Raw genomic sequence first — 21,871 nt, forward strand, 5'->3', positions numbered from 1 at the left:
TGGCTAGGGTAAAGTGAAGAGCACTAGAGTTCTAAGCGACCACTGTTTGGGGACCATAATCCACAGCACCAGTTGGCAGATGATGAGACCTCAAAAGATGCTTGGGAGATGGAGTTGTGGGTTCAAGTGTCACTAGTATGTTCCTATTTAGCTGGCATTTTTCTGGTTATAGCATTTGGCCTGTATGTCTAGTCCAGTAGGGGTTACACTGTGTTAGCCCTCTAGATAAAATTTTAGTGGACTGGAGTAGGTACAGCTATTCTCCAATAAATAAGGAGCAACTGGATTTCTACTGCAATTCCGTGTGGCCTTCGAATATTTTAGACTGAGGGAAAAAATGGTCCCAAATGGTTCCCTAAATTGCTGTACCATCACAGAGCTGGGACTGTATTGCTTATAATTAGGGAAGTGGGATGAGATCCCATAGGTCCTGGCTTTCAGATGTCTGCAAGGTCTAAGTTTCAGCAAGTTGCAGAATGTCCCTGCAAAGCTATGGACTCTTAGTTGCCAGATGCTGAGTTTGAGTATGGTCCTTTCTAGTGTTGAAAAAAGCAAGATTAAAACTGAGTTATGGCTAAATCTAAATAAGTATAGAAGCTTGTAAAAGTTTTAAACTTAAAAGTAAGGAAACCTCAGCTCATGGGTACAGCATTCTTTCCTTACTTGGTTTCTTTGCTTGTTTTCTGATTTTCCTGGAATGTGACTTAATCTTTGCTGTTTCGTGTACATTGGGAATCCTCTGTCTCTGCTCTTTGGCCACTGTGAACCTAGTAGCATCTGTGAAACTGGTGGGTGAGAGAATGCCTCTCCCATTGGGTCCTAGGAATGGTCATTTAGTGCTGGTAGACCCCAGCTAGGGGTGAGAGGCCATCTCTCTGCCAGGAGACCAGGTGGTGAAAGGTCATGTCTGTGCCAGGAGACCAGTGGATGCACTGGTAGATGAGAGAATGTTTCACTATTGGGGTTTCAGGCCATTTGGGACCTAGGAAAAGGTCATCTGTGTAACTAGTTGGTGTGACAGTGAGTATGAGACAAGATTCTAAGTAGTTCCTATTTCCTTCTTTTGGAACTCTGTCTTTGGTTTGGATTTTGCTTTGTTTGTTTTGAAAAGAAACTGACATTTCCCAGGGAAAGTTAAAACTTCACACCAAGTGGGAAAATAAGCAAAGGAAGGTATAAGACATGGAAATGCAATTTTGATGGATATTGAAAAGACAAGGATTTTCCTTTTTGCTTTGTATTTTTCTCCCTTAACTGGTCCCTCAATAATTTGGCATTCTTATTGAATGACTGATGGCATAAAATTTCTTTGTATACAACCAGTAAGACCAGTTTCCATTGGTGGTTTTGTTAACCAAGACTTTGACTGGAATGCCATGCCTGAAGGATGCATACCTGGGCTTTGGTTAATACCAGAAAGCCTTGAGGAATTAAATTTATTTTGGAATCTAACAAAAGACCACTGGAGAAATGGCATGGTACCTAGTTTGATCCTGTGGTTCATGGTAGTCTTTCCAGAGAAGGAACCAAGGTTGCTCTCCTGAAAGATGGCAAGGAAGAACTTTAAGACACGATATGAGAACCTGAAGGACTTGATGAATAAAGGTAAAGCAGGCAAAGTTGGATGGCAGGTGGGGGGACTTGTCTTCTGTGCCCTGAAGGGTTGGCTATGGGTCAGTCTAAAGGTTCCTTGTGTAAGTTCCAGCAAAGCAGATTTGACCAGTCTATGCGATCATTGCTGCTCTTGTATTTATGCAAACAATGAGGTAAAATTGTAAATGGCACTCTTTGATGACAGTAAGATTGATCTTAGGGAAAGGAATCGGGTTTTAAGGAAAATCACAATGATCAGACAAGAACATTAGACTCCAGCGCAGCTGTTTTCGAAGTTTGTTTTCACTTAGCTGACTTGGTTTCACCTGATGATATCTAATTGTCACTGCTTAGTATCATTCCAACAAAGGCCTTGCATCTGAATGTCTCCTTACAAGATAGTCTTGCAGACTCAGAAACGGTGTAGGCCCCACTTGAGGACCCCACCTGCATTGCCACCTTCTGGGATTCAGTGTTTTGGATGGACTAAACAGTTGAGTTGGTGAAGTATGGGGCAGCCTATTGGCTTCACTTTAAAATGCTTCATCCCTCCTGCCCTAATGATTCAGACAGAAGGGGTACAGAGTGTTAAAACGGGGAGGGGACCTCAGGATATTCCCCTCAGCCTATTTTCAGTGTAGTAGAGAAAGGGCTTCAGAGAGCTGTGACACACCTTACACACCCTCCTCCAAGGAAGCCACTTTTTCTTATCAGGGAAACTACAGAATTAGTCCCTACCTTTGTTATTTAATTGTTATGGTTGTGATTGTGCTCTCTAACCATCTTACCAGATTTGTCATTTCCAGAATATGAAAAGGATGCCAAATTGTTCAGCAATACCATCTTTTGGACATCACACATCCTGCTTTCCAGAGCAAGCTAACTGACTTAAGATAATGCAAGACACTTGCATGAAGGCCACCCTCCATTCTAGAACCCCTTTTTGTTAGGGATCTTTAGACCCAGGAGATAGGTAGGACTATTCCCATGGCCTGCCGGAAGTATTTCCAGAAGATTATGAGACCTTCACCAATTATCCTTGTAAGATTACAAGGGTCCAGAGGTGTTAAGGAAAGACCCCAGTCCAGGGACACACCAATCTGGCACAGGAGGCACAGCCCCCCCTGCCAGGAGAATGCAGGGAGTGAGGAGAGCTGCTGAGGTGGCAGATTGAAGCAGCATGCCTTTCCAAAGGGGAAGACCATCAAAGCAGAAAGACTGCTTGAGGTAAACCATAAACCAAAGCAACTATCACCTGTAAACAAGCCAGTATGCATTGTCCAAGGCAGCTGAACAACTAACTCATGACTCAGCAAAAGGGACCTTGTATAGAGGACATGTGACTGAAGACTTTGCCACCTTGCTAAACATGGTGGCAGGAAGAGGGTCAAAGGCATATATGGTCAACACTGGCCCTCATGGGCTGAAAAGCTGGACACTCCCACTGGCTTCTGGAGTGCATGGAATTCTGGGAGAGCACTTTGAACAGCAGGTGGGCAGAAGCTTGCTCTTTTGCTCTCTTGGCTTCTTGCTTTGCCCCACATGGATGAGAGCACTTGAGGGACCAGCAGAGGCTGGGCCTACCTGGGGCTTGGACCCTGTGTGGTTGAGAGCCAGTTACCTGGAGGCTGGTTACCATATGGGGTTGTGTGCCTTGCTGGGCTCCAACCTTTGAGACAAACAGCCAAATGCAGCATGGCCCACGGGTCCTGAAAAGAGCACATAGAAACTAGAGGTACACATGGAGGCATGAACTGGGAAGTTCCTCACAGATGGAGCTTTCCCTGGACAACCATCTGGAGTGATCTTGCAGCAAACCCCAGACACAGAGGGAGAGATACTGTGAGATGACAGCAACTCTGAAACTCGTAAATGCATACCACAGAGAGGTTGGAGACCTATTTTCAAGGCTGGTTTAAGTTCCAGAGAGACAGATAAGCAATAATGGGGAACTCCTGCGCATGGCTTTGGTTTGCAGTCTATTTGGGAGTAAGGGAGGTTCTGTGTCTTGTGGAAGAGAAGGGTTCAGACCAGGAATGCTCCCTACCCCTACAAATGGTAACCCTATTAATAAAAATCTATTTCCTTCTCCACAAACTTCATGTTATGTGTATACATCATGACAAGTAACCGGATCCAGTGCTGTCACATTATAACACACAATGGAATATATAGGTAATTATAACATTACACAGCTGAATCTTATGTAATGTTTTTAGCAAATGTTAACCCAATTAATTAAATTAAAAAAAACAAAAATAATAAAGTTCATTAAAAATATTTTTTACAAGAAATGTGAACAGATTTATTATATGCAGAAAATGCAACAGAATTGCTTTTCTGGGTTTTTTTTTTCCCTACCGAAGCTAAAAGAAATAGTTCACAAAAAAAGGTTCACTGAATTATATGTAATGAATAAGCATTTCTTTGAGGAGAAATTTTATTTAAATAATATCTTAAATATCCAAAATTTATCTGCTCTGCCAAAATTTTGTGAATTTTTATTACTTATTTTTTTATTTAATTTTTAAATTGTTGTTCAATTACATAAAGAAAGAATCTTGGAAATAAATGTGTGATAGACTTCAACATGAAGTAAATAATCAAATTCATTGTAAAACTTTTAAAATTATATGCTGTAAATTCTATTTTAATGATATAATTCATTTGAAGTTTAAGAAAAGTTTTAAAATAACTATTCAATTCCAATGAAGTTATTCTGAAAAAAATACTAGGCATATATATATCCTAAATTGAAAATCACTATGGACAACACCCATTGTCATTACCCTTAAAATGCTTTTTTTGAAAAAGAATAAAATCATATCAAGCAAATAAAACTAGAAAACTATAGGAAGAAAACTGGGAAAAACACAAATATGTGAAGACTAAATAAATTGCTACAAATAAATGTAAAGGTATCCCTTGTTCATGGATTGGAAGGATTAATATTGTTATAATGCTAGTACTGCCCTGGCTGGGTGGATCAGTTGGTTGCAGCACTGTCCCATAATCAAGGGGTTGAGGGTTTGATCGCCAGTCAGGGCACGTACTTAGGTTTTGGGTTCAATACCTGGTTGAGGTACATAAAGATGGTAACCCGTTGATGTTTCCCTCTCACATCATGTCTCTCTTTCTCTTTCCCTGCCTCTTTCTCTAAAATTAATAGAAATATATCCTTGATTGAAGGTTAAAAGGGGGGAAAATGTCCTTATAACCTAAAGTAACATACAGATTCAACACAATCCCTATTAAAATACCAATGGCATTATTCTCAGAATAGAACGAGTAATCTTAAAATTTATATGAAACCACAAAAGACCCTAGATTACCCAAGAAATTTAGAGAAAGAACAAAGTTGGAGGTGTCACTCTCCTACAAAGCTACAATAAAAACAGACACACATATCAATAAAACAGAGAGCCCAGAAATAAATCCACACTTACATGGTCAATAATCTACAACATAAAAAACAAAAAAATAAACAATGGCGTAAAGATAGTCTTTTAAATATGGGTGTTGGCAACATTGGACAGATACTAAAAAAATGAAGCTATACCATCTGTTCACACCATATACAGAAATAAAGTCAAAGAGGATTAAAATCATATATATGTGAATCTATAAAACTGAAACTATAAAACTCCTAGAAGAAAACACAGGTAGTAAACTATTTGACAGAGCTCTTAGGAATATATTTTTGGACATATCTCCTTGAACAAGGAAAACATAAGAAAAAATAAACAATAAGGACTACATTAAACTACAGAGCTTCTGCACAGTGAAGTAAAGTATCAACAAAATGAAAATAAAACCTATATAAATGATGCCATAATAGGGACACCTGCCAAGGGACACCTCTGAAAAAGGTTTGGGAAGCGCTGAGCAGAGGACGTGGGGAATGTGTGCGAAACAGAGTGTTGCCCTGATAAATGGGGGAATGTGGCATGACCCAGCAGAACGAAGTATGTAGAATGCGTGTGCTTGGCCAGGAAGGTGATTGGATGAACAGACATCCCCACCTATTTCCACCAGCAGGAGATTCTGTGGGCCATCTTTAAAAAGCGGAGAGTGTGGAAATGCCGCGCTCCTTTCTTTCCTCTCCCCTAGCTGGTCTAGTCAGCTGCTGGGGGCTCAAGTTCCAGGCCTGGTGGGCCTTGGAGAATACATGGTCTGAGAAATGTTCTTGGTGCCCCGCACCAAGGGCTCCAGGGCTTGCCTGGCCAGAAGCACAGTAGCCACTAGATACCTTGAGTGCCCAGCCTGGGTGCCAGGGGAGGCTGTGCTGTGGACTATACAGGACAACTACTACATTAGGCCATGCTATCAAGACAGGGAGTCATAACAGCTCTACTTAATACATAGAAACAAGCACAGTAAGGCTGCCAAACTGAGAAGGCAAAGAAACACAGCCTGAATGAAAGAACAGATCAAAACTCCAGAAAAAAACTAAACAAAATGGATATTAGCAATCTATCAGGTGCAGAGTTCAAAACACTGGTTATAAGGATGCTCAAGTAAGTTAGTGATGACCTCAACTGCATAAAAAAGATCCCTTCAGAAACAAAGGATAAACTAATTGAAATAAAGAAGAATTTACAGGGAAACAAAAGTAGAGTGGATGAAGCCAATAATCAAATCAACAATTTGGAATATAATGAAGCAAAAAATAACCAATAAGAACAAGAAAAAGAAAGAATCCACCCCCCAAAAAATCCCAAAAACCAAGGATAGTGTAAGGAGCCTCTGGGACAACTTCAAGAGGCCCCACATTCACATCATAGGAGTGCCATAAGGAGAGGAGGAAGAGCAGTAAGTTGGAAATCTCTTTGAAAAAATAAAGAAAGAAAACTTCCGTAATTTGGTGAAGGAAATAGATGTGTAAGCCCTGGAAGCACAGAGAGTCCCAAACAAGATGGATGCAAAGAAGCCCACTCCAAGACACATCATAATAAAAATGCCAAAGGTTAAAGATAAAGAGAGAATCTTAAAAGCAGCAAGAGAAAAGCAGTTACCTACTTATGTGAGTTCCCATAAGATTGTCGGCTGATTTCTCAAAAGAAACTTTGCAGGCTAGAAGGGACTGGCAAGAAATATTCAAAGCCATGAAAAGCAGTGACCTACAAGACTGTTCTACCCAGAAAAACTATCATTTAGAATTGAAGGGCAGATTAAGAGCTTCCCAGAGAAGAAGAAACTAACCAAGTTCATCATCACCAACCATTATTATATGAAATGTTAGAGGGACTTATTTAAGAAAAAATGTCAAAATTATGAACAATAAAATGGCAATAAGTACATATCTATCAACAATTGAATTTTAAAAAAAACTAAGCAAACAAGAACAGAGACAGAATCATGGATACAGAGAATGTTTCGGTGGTTGCCTGATGGCAGGGGTTGTAGGAGAATGGGTGAAGAGGTGAGGGGATAAGTACAAATAGGTAGTTACAGAGTAGCCATGGGGATGTAAAGTACAGTATAGGAAATGGAGTAGACGAAGAACTTATACCTATGACCCATGGACATGAACAATGGTATGGGAATTGCCTGAGGGAGTTGTGGGTGCTGCATGGAGAGGGGCAAAGGGGGAAAAATTGGGACAACTGTACTAGCATAATAAATGAAGTATAATTTAAAAAAGATGTGGTATGTAAATACAGTGGAATAGTATTCCTTAATAAAAAAGAATGAAATTTTGCTATTTGCAACAATACAGATGGAGCTACAGGGTTAATTATACTAGGTGAGATGGGTCAGACAGAAAAAGACAAATACTGTATGATCCCACTTATATGTGAAATCTTAAAAAAAAAAAAACAAAGTAAATGAATAAACAGGACTGATAGAGATCCACAGACACAGAGAACAAACTGATGGTTGCAAAAAGGGAGAGGGTCAGGGTTTAGCAATAAAATTAAAATACATCTATTTAGACCCTTCGTATTAGCCATTACCTATTATCATGATTATATTCCCTCTCTCTGTCACAGACTTTTTAAGAATATGCCCAGTATCTTATATCCAAAGGTAGAATAGAGGTAAGACTCAAAGCAAGACTGTTGGACCGGCCGTGACCATCTAATAATCATTTCTTTCTCTCAGTGCCACCATCTCTTCTTTCTCCCCTTCATTTCACTAATAATCAGGCAGATGGTTATAAAAATATAATTGTACTGTCCTAAATATGTTCTTCTGTCTTTCCTTTCTTGCTGGCTATATATAGGTCTGTCCTTCTACCCATTAAGTATGTGTTAAGCCCCTATTGCAATAACTATAAATATCAAGTAATATCCTGAGTATTAAAGAGCTTATACAAATTGATAAACACTTAAGATCCCAAAAGATAAGTGAGCAAATGACACAGACAGTTCTCAAAAAAAAGAAGATAAAGAAATGATTCCATTCATAGCCATGGCTCACCTGCTATGAAACTTAGTCAAAATTGTGGTCCTATTTATAGTAAGGGTAATGGGTATAAATGGCAGATGAGTTTCTTCTCTCATACTGACGGATTAATTGGTAATTGTTTCTTAAAGTGGTATGTGAAAAGGATTCTGTGGCCAAGTCCAGGCTCTGTAGGAAAGATCCAATGACCAATTACCTATGCTTATCATGGACTTTGGAAAGTATAATGACAGCATGTATGTCATGTTTCAGTTATGACCAGTACTAGAATATCACAAAATAAATTTTATTTTCCTGTTTTCATATGATTTTCCTTTTAAAAATTACCTTTTCATTATTTTATTTTATCTGTTAGAAATGCATATTTATACAACAGAATGCAATTTTAATCCACCATGTTAATAAAGAATGAAAAGAATGAGAAAACTCAATGCTGGTTAGTTTTGGCAAAATGGGCACCTACAATGCTAGAGGTAATGGATTTAGTATTATTTTTCAGGAAAATCATTCCATAATATTCACAACTGCCTTGAATCATTTATACTCTTCAACCCTGATATTCACTTTTGGGGAAAAATTCAAGTACAAAGAGGTTTAATGCTGATATAAAACAACTGTTAGAAAGTAAACAACCTGCACACCCAACAGAAGAATAATGTATATATAGCAAGATTCTTTCCACTATATTATCCTCAAAAAAGAGGGCATTATATCTGAGTGCTTATAAAGTTTGTACAGTATCGAGCCTTCTCAATTACTTTGAATGATAAAATACTATTTAGGAAAAACTAACACTGGCGTTAAGTGACTTAAAACAATGATCACTTGATGAACCTGTCCCACACCCACCCCCAAAAAGCAGCAGAAATTTAGTACTGATTTAGTAATTATACAGAGAATTACACCTTTACAATGGTAACTGTCAGACTTTTAAAAATAACGATCATATTCAAAAGCAAATTCAAAAGGCAAAAATACTGTTTTCCTATTATTAGCATCACTGATATCTTCTCTCATTTTTATTTCTTTCCCTTTGCTTATTTTGGAGATAGTTTGTTCTTGTTTTTCTAGCTAGTTCCTAAGGTAGAAATTTATATTATTGATTTTACATCTTTCTTCTTTTCTAGTGTAGTAATCTGCCCCACCACCCCAAACCCATAGGGAACGCATTCTAAGACACTCAGTGGATGTATTCTGTGGCCCAGAATATGGCCTATTTGGCAACTGTTTTGAAAAATATAAGTAAGTTTTAGAAGGTAGCAAAGCACTGCTTATTTTGCATCAATCACAAGTACATAGGTACAAAATGTAGGAGGGTGGGGACACAGCTATCCTAATAGAAGGAATGGGTAGTAATTGGTGCTTTGGATAAAATTTCCAACAATCACATTATATACATAGTCAAAAAGTATTGCATCTCAGGGACATAAAGGAAAGAATAAACAAGTGGGACCTCATCAAAATAAGAAGCTTCTGCACGGCGAAAGTAAACATCAGCAAAATGAAAAGGGAACCAACCGTATGGGAAAATATATTTGCTTATGATACATCAGATAGAGGTTTGATCTCCAAGATATATAAAGAACTCACTCGACTCTACTCCAAGAAGACAAACGATCCAATCAAAAAACGGGCAAAGGACCTGGGCAGATGCTTTTCTAAGGAGGAGATACAGAGGGCCCAGAGGCATTTGAAAGCATGCTCAGCATCACTAGCCATCAGAGAAATGCAGATCAAAACCACCATGAGGTACCATCTCACACCGGTCAGAATGGCCATCATAAACAGATCCACAAACAACAGGTGCTGGCGAGGCTGTGGAGAAAAGGGAACCCTAGTACACTGCTGGTGGGAATGCAGACTGGTGCAGCCACTATGGAAAGCAGTGTGGAATTTCCTCAGAAAGCTGAAAATGGAACTGCCTTTTGATCCAGCGATTCCCCTGCTGGGAATATACCCTGAGAACACCAAAACGCCAATACAAAAGAACCTATGCACCCCAATGTTCATAGCAGCACAATTTACAATAGCAAAGTCTTGGAAGCAACCTAAATGCCCATTAGTAGATGATTGGATCATAAAATTATGGTACATATACACAATGGAATTCTACGCAGCAGAAAGAAAAAAAGAAGTACTAAACTTTGCGACAGGATGGATGGAACTGGAGAGCATCATGCTAAGCGAAATAAGCCAGGGGGCGAAAGACAAATACCATATGATCTCACCTATAAGCGGAACCTAACCAACAATGCAAAGATGCAAGGAAAATATGACCAGCAACACTGAAAGGAAAAGAAATCAACAGAGACAAGAGAGAAGGGGGGGGGGCAGGGAAAGGGAAGGGAAGGGGAAAGTCAAGGAACATATAGCAAGGACTCATGGACAAAACCAAAGGGGAAGAGCTGAGGGAGGGAAGGTGGGAGGGGGCAAGGGAAAGAGCTGGGGGGGAGGCAGAGACAAATGTATTTAAAAAGTAAATAAATAAAATAAAAGAAAAAAAAAGTATTGCATCTCAATTATGAGACATGGATGACTTAAAAAGTGACTCTAGTAGAAACAAACATTTGGCTTTATTATTCAGTTTTCATAAAATGTAACTGAAAAAAATGTATTTATGCTATGTTATATGAGCCTTTGCTATCTGAACCCAGAAATCAAAACGACTTGAATAGATATTTTGAAATAAGGCTGGGAAAAAGATAACCCTTGCTATTTAAACTTGCTACCCAAAGTCAAATACATTTGGATAGTAAGCACTATGTATCTTTCATATAATAATATCTATAAATAAATAGAGCACACATCTTAATTTTGACTAGGACGTCTACCTACCTAAAACAGAAATGAGAGTAGTAAAGGGGGGGAAGATTCTCTTTGGAAAAACTGAGTTTTATTTTGTATTCAGGATCACTGTATTTTGATACACATAGTGGTACAGATTTTTATTATTAAATATAATGCTTTCATAGCATGGAAGGAGTTTACAAAGTTCTTTACATAATCTCTACTATGTAAAAAACAAACACACACCAAAACAACCCTTACTAAAAAGACTGGAAAGAAATGTGCTTAATCATAATAATTGAGTAATAATTGTTTATATCTATAATCTTCTCTATAAGCATATCTTTCATCTTATTTCATTTGTAGTCAGAAAAATATACAAGAGTGACTTTAATACAATGTAAGTAGTACAACAGAGGTATAAAAATTCTTAATACTGGTATCCATTCCTTTGAGAAGTTCAGGTTAAGTTCTATAAGAAAAGATGGTTCAAATATAGCCTAATATAATATAGCAATAGTTTTTTAAGAAAAGGATATATAGCACTTGCAATTGCCAAAAATTGAGAACTAGCATGTACCACCTGGGGAATTTAAATAGTTCCATATAACTAGAACACAAGTTATAAAAATGGTAGGTGGTGTAGGAGGAAAAAGTCTATACACAGGTTAGGGCCAGAAGCTATATTAAAAAGTCCAGAGTTTTCAGAATGAAGAAAATCCAAACCTAACTATCCTAGGCCAAGTTATTTTAATGTTTAATACCAAGTGAAATGTGACCTGTAACAATTATATTTGGATACCTTTCTTTACTGCTTAAAACCAAACTAATTTTTCTGCCTTAAAACTAAACTATGGACAGGAATTTCTTGCCTATGGCAAGACTGAGGTTAGCAAATCCAACTTCTCAAGAAATAGCCATCTATACAACTGAATACAATCCTCAAAAACAACCATTTGGGGCAATTAAGTTGAGAAGTGTACATTTATGAAAACCAGCTGAAATGAGCTTGGGAATCTGCAGTGTTCTTGCCTGAAGCAAGTCTCATCACCCCCAGCCCCTGCTTAGTAGTTATGGAAGTTCTTAAAGGACAAGTCTATGAAAAACAGCAGCTTGACTGCTGGAAGAGGCTAACTTGATTTGGAGCAAAGTGAAAAACCCAAATAGAGCACTGTCAGTAAAAACAGCAAACTTGTTTGAAAACACATAGGAAAGGACAGCAGCTATGCTAGCCTTAGGTTGTAGTTTTGGTAGGGCTGAACTGTAGATTGAAGAACTAGACAGAAATTTAACAGAAAGATTCCGGAAATGAGAGAGGCACAGAAGGGCTACATAAACTCCCTACATAGCCTTTGCTGACTGGGAGACTAAACAAATTTGTTTTTTAATTTAAAAAAAAATTTAAAGAAAAAGACAACAATAACATATAAACTACAAGGGAGATCAATCCCACAGATTAAGTCCAGGCAAATTATCAAAAAACACCGACCACCAATAAAAATATATTAAACAGTTTTCAACAAGAAATTATGATAAGCAAAGAAAAACAGGAAAGTGTGGTCTGCACTGAAGGAAAAATAGCAATGAATAGAAACAGACTTAGAAAGGGACCAAATGTGGGTTTTAGCAGACTTCAAATCAGCTATTATAAATATATTCAAAGAATTAAAGAAACTGTGTTTAAAAGAATTAAAGGAAGATGTAATGACTCAATAAAGAAGGTAATCTCAATAATGAAAAGAGACACTAAAAAAAGAACCATATAGAAATTTTATGGTTGATATTTTCCATACGTACCTATTTTTGATAGCAATATAATTTCTTACACTGGTCAACATTTAAAAAATATTCATAATGCCCGAGTTATAGGATGTTTAGTTAGTCATTATGCTTTGTAAGCCTTGTAGTAACCTTTAAATAAATAAAGGTAAAAGATGTGTTATCTTTTCCTACTGAACTAATCAAAGGTATGTTATTTTTTTCAATGAAGTTACTTATAACTAACTAGATAATATTTTCAACATAGTATAAAATCAAAATAAATTCAAAGGTTATTTTGTTAATATCTACAGATTTGAAACTGCTTTAAGAGGTTATTTTAACTTTATTTTCATAGTTAGCTTTCAAACAATGTTCCTAGAATTACTTATGTTCAGCATTTTCAAGAGATTAATAAAATATAACTTGAAACCACAAATGTATTCTGGTACTAAGGTGTCTAGATAATTTTAACACTACTAATAGTGAACTGGATTATAACACTTATGTACTTATATGTATATATACAAAACAGAGTATTATTTAGCCATTAAAAAGATGGAAATCCTGCATTTTCAACAACATGGAAGAACCTTGAAGGCATTGTGCTAAAATGAAGTAAGTCAGACAGAGAAAGGCAAATACTGAGTGATCTCACTTCTCTGTGTAATCTAAAAATACCAAACTCAAAGAAACAGTATCAGAGTTGTGGATGCCAGAGACAGGGATGGGGAGTGCAGGGAGCAGGTGGTAAAAGGTACAAACTTTCCATTACAAGATAAGTAAGTTCTGGGGATGTAATGTACAACATGATGACTATAGTTAATAACACTATATTACATATTTGAAAGCTGCTAAAATAGTAGACCTTAAAAGTTCTCATCAGAGAGGAAGAATTTATAATTATGTGAAATGAGGAATGTTAACTTATTGTAGTAATCACTTCACAACATATACATGTACTGAATTACTGTCATATATCTTCAACTTATATAATGTTACATATCAATTATACCTCAATAAAACTAGAAAAATAGTCATGTACTTATTAAGTAAAATTTGTATCTACATGCATACACTGATTACTACCAGTCAGATTTTCCTATGAAGAGTAAAATAATGGCAATTGGTTCTATTAGTAATCTTTCATCATTCCATACTTTGTGATTTTAGTGGACAGTAACTTTAAACTTAATTTAATTGGATTTTTCTGTTTCAATTCTTTGTGGTACCATAAGAACAATTATTAAAACATTTAATAAACTATTCTTCCTCATTTTTGGTGAGGACAATCTATATTATAGAACCACTAGTTTTCTAGATATTCCTTAAAATTGTATGCGGGTTTTGTACCTAATAATATTACATATGGCATTTGTCAGGCTAACATATTACCAGAGGAGCAAGCATATTGCGCACTATTTGGTAAACCATCACACTATTCAATATTAATAACATAGCTACCCAGAATAATGTTAGTAACTGAAATAGAAAAAGTATACTTACTCAGTTATAATTTCAGAATTTGTAAAGCTAAGGTTGGTTGAATGACCTTCGAGTTTAGACGACTCATATGTATTTAAGGCTGGAGTGCTCTTAGTGCCAAGTACTGCTCTTTTTTTATCTTTCTCAAGTGCTTTTCTCTTCCCACCATTTTGGAAATACTCTCTGCATACACTAAAAAGCAAAATAAAGTTATATATTAAAACACTAAAGTATGAATATAATGAATATAAAATGAAAAAGCATTGATCTTTATTAATGGAAATGGGAAACTTTAAAAAATACAGATTTCTAATTTAAAAATGTCACACAGATATAAGTTTAAGAACCTTGTGGCAGCTTGACATTTAAAAAATTAAGATATAAAAAACAGGATCAGAGATTATATTGAATAAAAAGTATGTTTTTCAGAAATATATATTTTAACTGAAATTTTAACTTTATGTTTAACTGAAACATAAGTTCCTCCAAAAAGCTTAAATAATTCTGCTATTCAGTTACACTCAGCATACAAAAAAATAGTAGTCACAGTTAATTCTAAGCCAGCTTTGATGATATTAGAAAAATATCCCAACAGTTGTTTTCCAGATCCTTTTGGTTTATGAAGGTCAGGTTTTCAGCACATTCAGAATCATTTATCTTTCAAATGCCTCTGGGCCTTCTGTATCTCCTCCTTGGAAAAGCATCTGCCCAGGTCCTTTGCCCATTTCTGGATTGGATCGTTTGTCTTCTTGGAGTGGAGTCGAGTAAGCTCTTTATATATCTTGGAGATCAAACCTCTATCTGATGTATCATTAGCGAATATATTTTCCCATAGGGTTGGCTCCCTTTTCATTTTGCTGATGTTTTCTTCTGCCGTGCAGAAGCTTCTTATTTTGATGAGGTCCCACTTGTTTATTCGTTCCCTTATGTCCCTTGCTTTAGGAGACATATCAGTGAAAAAATTGCTGCGTAGGATATCTGAGAGTTTCCTGCCAATGTTCTCCTCTAGGACTTTGATGGTGTTGCGACTTATATTTAAGTCTTTTATCCATCTTGAGTTTATTTTTGTGTATGGTGTCAGCTGATGATCCAATTTCAATTTTTTGCATGTAGCCGGGCAAAGGACCTGGACAGACACTTTTCCAAGGAGGAGATACTGAGGGCCCAGAGGCATTTGAAAGCATGCTCAGCATCACTAGCCATCAGAGAAATGCAGATCAAAACCACCATGAGGTACCACCTCACACCGGTCAGAATGGCCATCATAAACAGATCCACAAACAACAGGTGCTGGCGAGGCTATGGAGAAAAGGGAACCCTAGTCCACTGTTGGTGGGAATGCAGACTGGTGCAGCCACTATGGAAAGCAGTGTGGAATTTCCTCAAAAAGCTGAAAATGGAACTGCCTTTTGACCCAGTGATTCCCCTGCTGGGACTATACCCTAAGAACACCAAAACGCCAATACAAAACAACCTATGCACCCCAATGTTCACAGCAGCACAATTTACAATAGCCAAGGGTTGGAATCAACCTAAATGCCCATCAGTAGATGATAGGATCAAAAAATGATGGTACGTTTACACAATGGAACATTATGCAGCAGAAAGAAAAAAAGAACTACTACACTACACAACAGTATGGATGGAACTATAGAGCTTTATGCTAAGCGAAATAAGCCAGGGGGAGAAAGTCAAATACCATATGATCTCACCTATAAGCGGAACCTAACCAACAAAACAAAGATGCAAGGAAAATAAGACCAGCAACACTGAAAGGAAAAGAAAGCAACAGAGACAAGAGGGAAGGAGGGAGGGGTGAGCGGGGTGAAAAGGAAGGGAAGGGGCAAGTCAAGAAACATATAGTAAGGACTCATGGACAAAGCCAAAGTGGGGAAGGATTAAGGGAAGGAGAAGGGGGAGGGGGGCAGGGGAAAGTGGTGGTGGGAAGGCGGAGACAAATGTATTTGGGAATATAAATTAACTAATTAAAAAATATTTAAAAAATGAATGGGAGAACATCTGATAAGGGGTTAATACCCAAATTGATGAAGAACTTATAAAACCAATAACAGGAAAAGAAACAATCCAATTAAAAATTGGGCAAAAACCTGAATAGACAACTCTCCAAAGAGGACATATACATGGCCAAGGGACACATGAAAAGATGTTCAATGTCACTCATCATCAGAGAAATGCAATGTGATATCACCTCAAACAAGTACTTGCCAGGATGTGGAGGAATGGTGTATCCTTTTGCACTGTTGGTGGGAATGCAGATTGGTGCAGCCACTGTGAAAAGTAGTATAGGATAACGTCGAAAAATGACCCAGTAATTCCACTTCTGAGAATATATCTGAAGAAACCCAAAACACTAATTCAAAAGAACATAAGCACCCCAATGTTCACTGTAGCAACATTTACAATCACCAAGATATGGAAGTAGCCCAACTGTCCATCAGTAGATCAATGGATAAAACAACTATGTTAAGAAAAGTAAGAATTGAGGAATTAATTTTAAACTGATTTCTGCAAGTAGAAATGGTCTAAGAGAACAATGCCAGTTCTCACACTAATAGAATGCTATTTGTTCAACCTCAATGTTTTAAAGTATCTGTTATTTAAGACTTCTTTAACCCTATATATGGAGATTCAACTCTTAACTGTATGGGAGTTGAATGCATTCATCATTAGGTAAATATTTATTAAGTACCTATCATGTGCCAGGTACACAGATGGTGGGATAACAAATTGAAGAAGGCATCGCTTCCTTCAAGGAGCTTAAACTAGTAAAGGAGACAAACAATTTATATAACAATAAACAAAATACAATTAATAAACATAAAAGTAATTGATAGATACCTAACCCAATCTAAAGTCATTAATATTAGATGATTTTTGAAAGATGAGTAGGAATAAGTCAGGCAAGGAAGAATGTTAGTTAAGGAGAGAAGTGCTTTTTTGGCAGAGGAAATAGCGTCAGCAAAGTCACAAAAGAGAAAAACAGTATGGATCCTGCACTGATGGACATCAGTTCAAGGTACGTGAAATTTAAGGTACCAGGCAGAAGACGGATGGACGGATGGATGGATGGATGGATGGATGGATGGATGGAATCACAACTGTAAAGGCTCTAAGGCCAGAACACATATGTAGAAAACCAAAGCCAGGTGACATTAGAAAAGTAAGCAAGCCTCATATCACACAAGACTCACAGGCCAACTAAGAAATGTGGCCTTTAGCTATCTCACAACAAGAAAGTGGTTTAGTGGTTTCCTGTAGTTTGGGGTGAGTCTGACTACAAAGGTATACAATGGAGCTTAATAAAGAATAATAAAAATGTTCTATATCTTGATGGTGTTAGTGGTTACATAAGTACAAACAACTGTCAATATCCACTAAATGTACACTAGTATGTGTGCATTTTATTGTAAGTAAATTAAACCTCAGCAAAAGTTTGTAAAAAATTGCACACATTATATCCCCTTGGAATGTAACATTTCACTAAGGCATGAGACACAAAAATAAAGAGCTTGCTTACCTTTCTGTTACACAGAACCCTATATAATTGCTGATATTCAGTAGTTTTTAAGTCACAAAACTTGCAGTTTTATATGGTTGAATCTCATAGTTTTCTAGAAACTTGAGAGCAAAATATTTAAAAGGGCTAGCATAGGAGGATAAGAGCCATTTAAATACCAATCTTCTTACATATCTTCCAAAAAATATACAGATCATTAAGAAAGGCAAATAAAACCACAAACAGTTTCTATGACATAACTAGGAAACAGAGAATAAATAGAGCATCATTTTACATGTAATTTCTGGAAATAAAAATTTGAGGCAAACTGAGTTGGCTTTTGGAGCCACCCAAAATAGAGTCTGATGAGGACTTTAAAAGAAAGGAAGGTATGTGATGTGGTCTCAGAGGTAGCAAACCCCAGCTAAAGTTCAGTACCAAAAAAAAAAGGTCCAACTCTGCATGCAGGTATCTTAAAAAGAGATTTAGGAAACAATAAATCGAAGTATTAGCATTGGTAAGGCCAAAAGGAAGGAGTCTGAAGAGTATATAGGGAGCATTGTCACCAAAGGTGAGATCCTTGGGAGGATTTTTGTTTCTGGGGGATAAAAAAGGCATCTTGAAGAAAGGAGGTATCTCTGGAGTGTGGTGACAAAAGTAAATAATAAAATAATTAAGGATAAGGAGACTACTGAGGTGTGATAATCTGTACGTATTTTATACATCCTAAATCACAACAAAAGAGTACATTATTTTTTAAGGGAACTCCACTTCCCTATTTGTACCAATCAAACAAGGTTCTTTGGAATTAAGAAACAAAGTAATCTACCCAAACTCCCACCTACACATCTAGAGACACTCCAACATAACAAACAAAATACATAAAACAAATGTTCAAGAAGTCCAGCAACCATACAAGTTCCTACTGAAAGGAAGAGAAAGACAAAACCTTTCAACAGATGTAATGCTACTTGATTATCAAAAAAAAGAAGGAAATCTCACCTTTTATGACACCTTGGATGAACATGGAGAGTATTATACTAAGTGAAATAAACCAGTCAGAGAAGACAAACACCATATGATTTCAAAAACAAAATTGAAACAGTTTCATAGAACAGAAACAGATGACAGCTGTGGGGGGTGGGAGGGTTGTTGAGGGGGCTGGGTGAAAAAAGTGAAGGGATTAAGCAAAAACAAACTCATAGACACAGACAACAATGGTGATTACCAGAGGGAAAGGGGAGTGGGGGAAGGTAGAAGAGGAAAAATGGAGGATAAATGATGATGGAAGGATACTTGACTTTGGGTGCTAAACACAAAATACAACATAGAGTTGATGTATTATAGAATCAGACAATTGAAATCTATATAATTTTATTAACCAATATCACCTCAATATTCAAGAAAAAGTAAAATATTCTCAAAAACACAGAAAACAAAAACAAACACAAAAGTTGAAAACTGATGATGGTGGCAGAATAGGTGGAAGCTGAGCCCACTGGCTCGTGCCCCTAGCATGGATTTTCCGCTGATCTTCTGACAAGTAACTTGAATGATCAATGGAATGTCAGCAGATACAAATTTTTGAAGTCAAGTAATACAGAGGATGCTTTGCATGATCCAGTGAGAGATTTTATAAATTGAAGGGAAATAACTTGTACAAAGTGCCTGCAGCAGAGGCAAGGTCAGACAAAATGCAGCTTAGTTGCTTCCTCCCCTCCCTAGAGAGGGGAGCCCAGGTCACGCACAGGGAACTCACACCCTTAATCAGGAGAGACTTGGGAGGATATACGAAGTCTGGGAGACACATGTTGCACACAACCCAGAAAGCAATACCTGCAAAGCTGCAGCACAAACTGGGAGAGTACCAGAGAGAAATTCTATCTCCTAAAACTGTCAGAGGCACTGGCAGGCTGTGGCCAGCCCTGACCTTTTTGCATTTTGGGGATGTGGAGTGCATGGAGAACCAGTCAGTGATTCAGCACTGCAGTGTGGATGTCATGTGGAGACTTTAAAAGGGGAGCTGAAGCATGGATGGGCAGGGACCCTGTGTGTGGGCACAGCTGCCCTTCTAGCCAAGAAACCAGACTAAAAATGCAATTTATTCCCACTGAATCCAGCTGGATGGGAAAGGGATTGTGGGGCCCCACCCAGTGCAGTTAGTAAGGGGGGGGGGGGTCAGGTGCGGGGAGCTGTGCAGAACGGAATATTCAGGTCTGAATTTCCTGTGAGAACAGTGGGCTGGGAGCTAGACCGGAAAGAGGGGAGCACCTGAGATTCTTTGACGCCAGGCAGATCCCCTAACACTGCAGAGTACAAACCTCTGGGAAAAGGAAGGCATGCCCAACTCCCATCTGCAGGACTGCAAACTCTGCACAAGAGTAAGACCAGGCTCAAGAACCCCAGCTGCGTGCATAGCCACATGGGAGAGAAAGAATCTCAAAATGAGCCCTTTCTGAACTTTTATCAGACACACAAGCTACACAGGTTCCTCAAGCTAGACTTCACTGAAACCAGCATAGCAGAGATTAGAAATTAGAACAGCAAAGAGTATTCAGGACCCAGCCCTTCCTCATCACTTAAACGGTGATGCTATCAGCTCCAAGCAGGAAAGAGCTGATTCTTTTACACAGGTTGGTCGCTCACATGTAATGGATAGCTAATTCATCAGAAACTATACATTATTGGAAATAATCTGAGACATACCAAGGCGTGAGGCACAAGGGCAGGGGAAACACCCACCATCTTCCCTGAAGACTCAACAGGGGAGACCCAGGGATCACATTCTCTGAATCACACCAAAAGCTCCCTCTAGAAGCAGGTGGAGGTGGTACAGTGCTGTTGGACATTAGATAAACCAGCCCAGAACCTTGCTGATAAAAAGTCAGCAGGGCAGAACAAAGCGGACCAGCCAACCTGAAGGAGATAGTTACAGTCTGTGGATCGTTTGTAGCTTCAAACATGCTACCTAAAGCTAGATGGGAACACCATTTGACATTACCAGAAACGGATCCAGAAGGAGAAGACAGTAGGCAAATATTCAACTCTGCTGAGACATATCCCATTTCATTCCTTTTCATTATTTGTGTTAATGTTTTCTCCTCCATAACTTTTTAACATCTTTTTTTTAATTTTGTTCCTATTTCAGTATTTTTTAATTTTAGTTTTATTTCAAATCTCATATTTTACTTTTTCCTTCTCTTACTCCATTTTTGCCTTCTTCCCTCCTTTCCTTATTTTCATATTAAGTTTTATTTTTCCCTATCTATGCTTTGTTTCCACTCCTCACTCTTATTACTGCTCCTCCCCTCTGTCCTCTCAAAATTATCTTTCTTTACTTTAGATATCTCATAATCTTTTTCCTTTTGTCTATCTTATAGTATTCTTATTCTCTTTTCTCCTTTATTAATCTTTGTTCATTTGTTGTGAATATTGCTACGGTGGTTGATTTTATTCAGTTTTATTCCTATTTCTTCACTTGGTAAATTTTATTTCAACCTCATATTATACTCTTTCCCTTTCTAACTTCATTTTTCCTTATTCTCTCCCTTTTTAATTTATGTTGTAAATTTTATTTTCTACATTTCTTCGCCTTTATATCCCCTACTCTTATTATTTCTCCTCCCTCTACCTGCTCAAAATCATTTCTCCTTTCATCAGTAATCCCACATTCTTTTTTTCTCCTTCTTATAATATTCTTATTTTCTTTCCACTTTTACTAATCTTTGCTCATTTGTTGCTGGTATTGTGGGGGGGGTTTGAGGGGTATTTTTACTGCTGTGCATTTTGTTTGCTGGGTTTTCTTTGTTCTGGCAGCACTTATACAACAGCATACATCATATGGCAGGGGGGTGTACTTCTCAGTCAGCCAGCAGGAGAGGAGAATCCACCAATGAACAAACCAACAAAAACCAAGACCCAATTACAACAAGAGAGCCCACATAAACAGCATAAGGGCATCCTCAGGGCATCCAGGTAAGAGTATCAAGGAGACTACACCATTGGGTCCCGCAGGTCTCTTACCACAGAAGTCCCCTGCCCCTCACACACAATGACAGGGAGTCAAAGTAGAACAATCTAAGACACAGAAAAAAACAAAAAGAGTCACTAAATGGGGAGACAAAGATCAACCCCAATCAAAAGGAAAGGAGGAATCCCCAGAAAAAGTGCTAAATGAAACTGAGGAAAGCAATTTATCAAACACAGAATTCAAAGTAATGATCATAAGGATGCTCAATAAACTCAGTGAGCACTACAAGGAACTTTATGGGCTACAAGGAACTTAGTGGGAACTAAATCAGCATTTAAAGGGACACAAAACTA

At 37.7% G+C, this 21,871-nt stretch overlaps 1 protein-coding gene across 1 annotated transcript in view; it reads right to left on the bottom strand.

Annotated features, from left to right (window-relative positions):
- BMT2 (base methyltransferase of 25S rRNA 2 homolog) overlaps window positions 1-21,871 on the bottom strand; it is a 199,318-nt gene that overhangs the window by 96,417 nt on the left and 81,030 nt on the right. Inside the window, exon 3 of the mRNA XM_054563946.1 lies at window positions 14,053-14,223. Within this exon, the coding sequence (XP_054419921.1) occupies window positions 14,053-14,223 (171 nt within the window). The remainder of the gene's footprint in view (window positions 1-14,052; window positions 14,224-21,871) is intronic.

The sequence above is a fragment of the Pteronotus mesoamericanus genome, unplaced genomic scaffold (genome assembly GCF_021234165.1).
Source record: "Pteronotus mesoamericanus isolate MK-2021 breed Mesoamerican mustached bat unplaced genomic scaffold, CSHL_Meso_final scaffold_85, whole genome shotgun sequence".
NCBI classification, from domain to species: domain Eukaryota; kingdom Metazoa; phylum Chordata; class Mammalia; order Chiroptera; family Mormoopidae; genus Pteronotus; species Pteronotus mesoamericanus.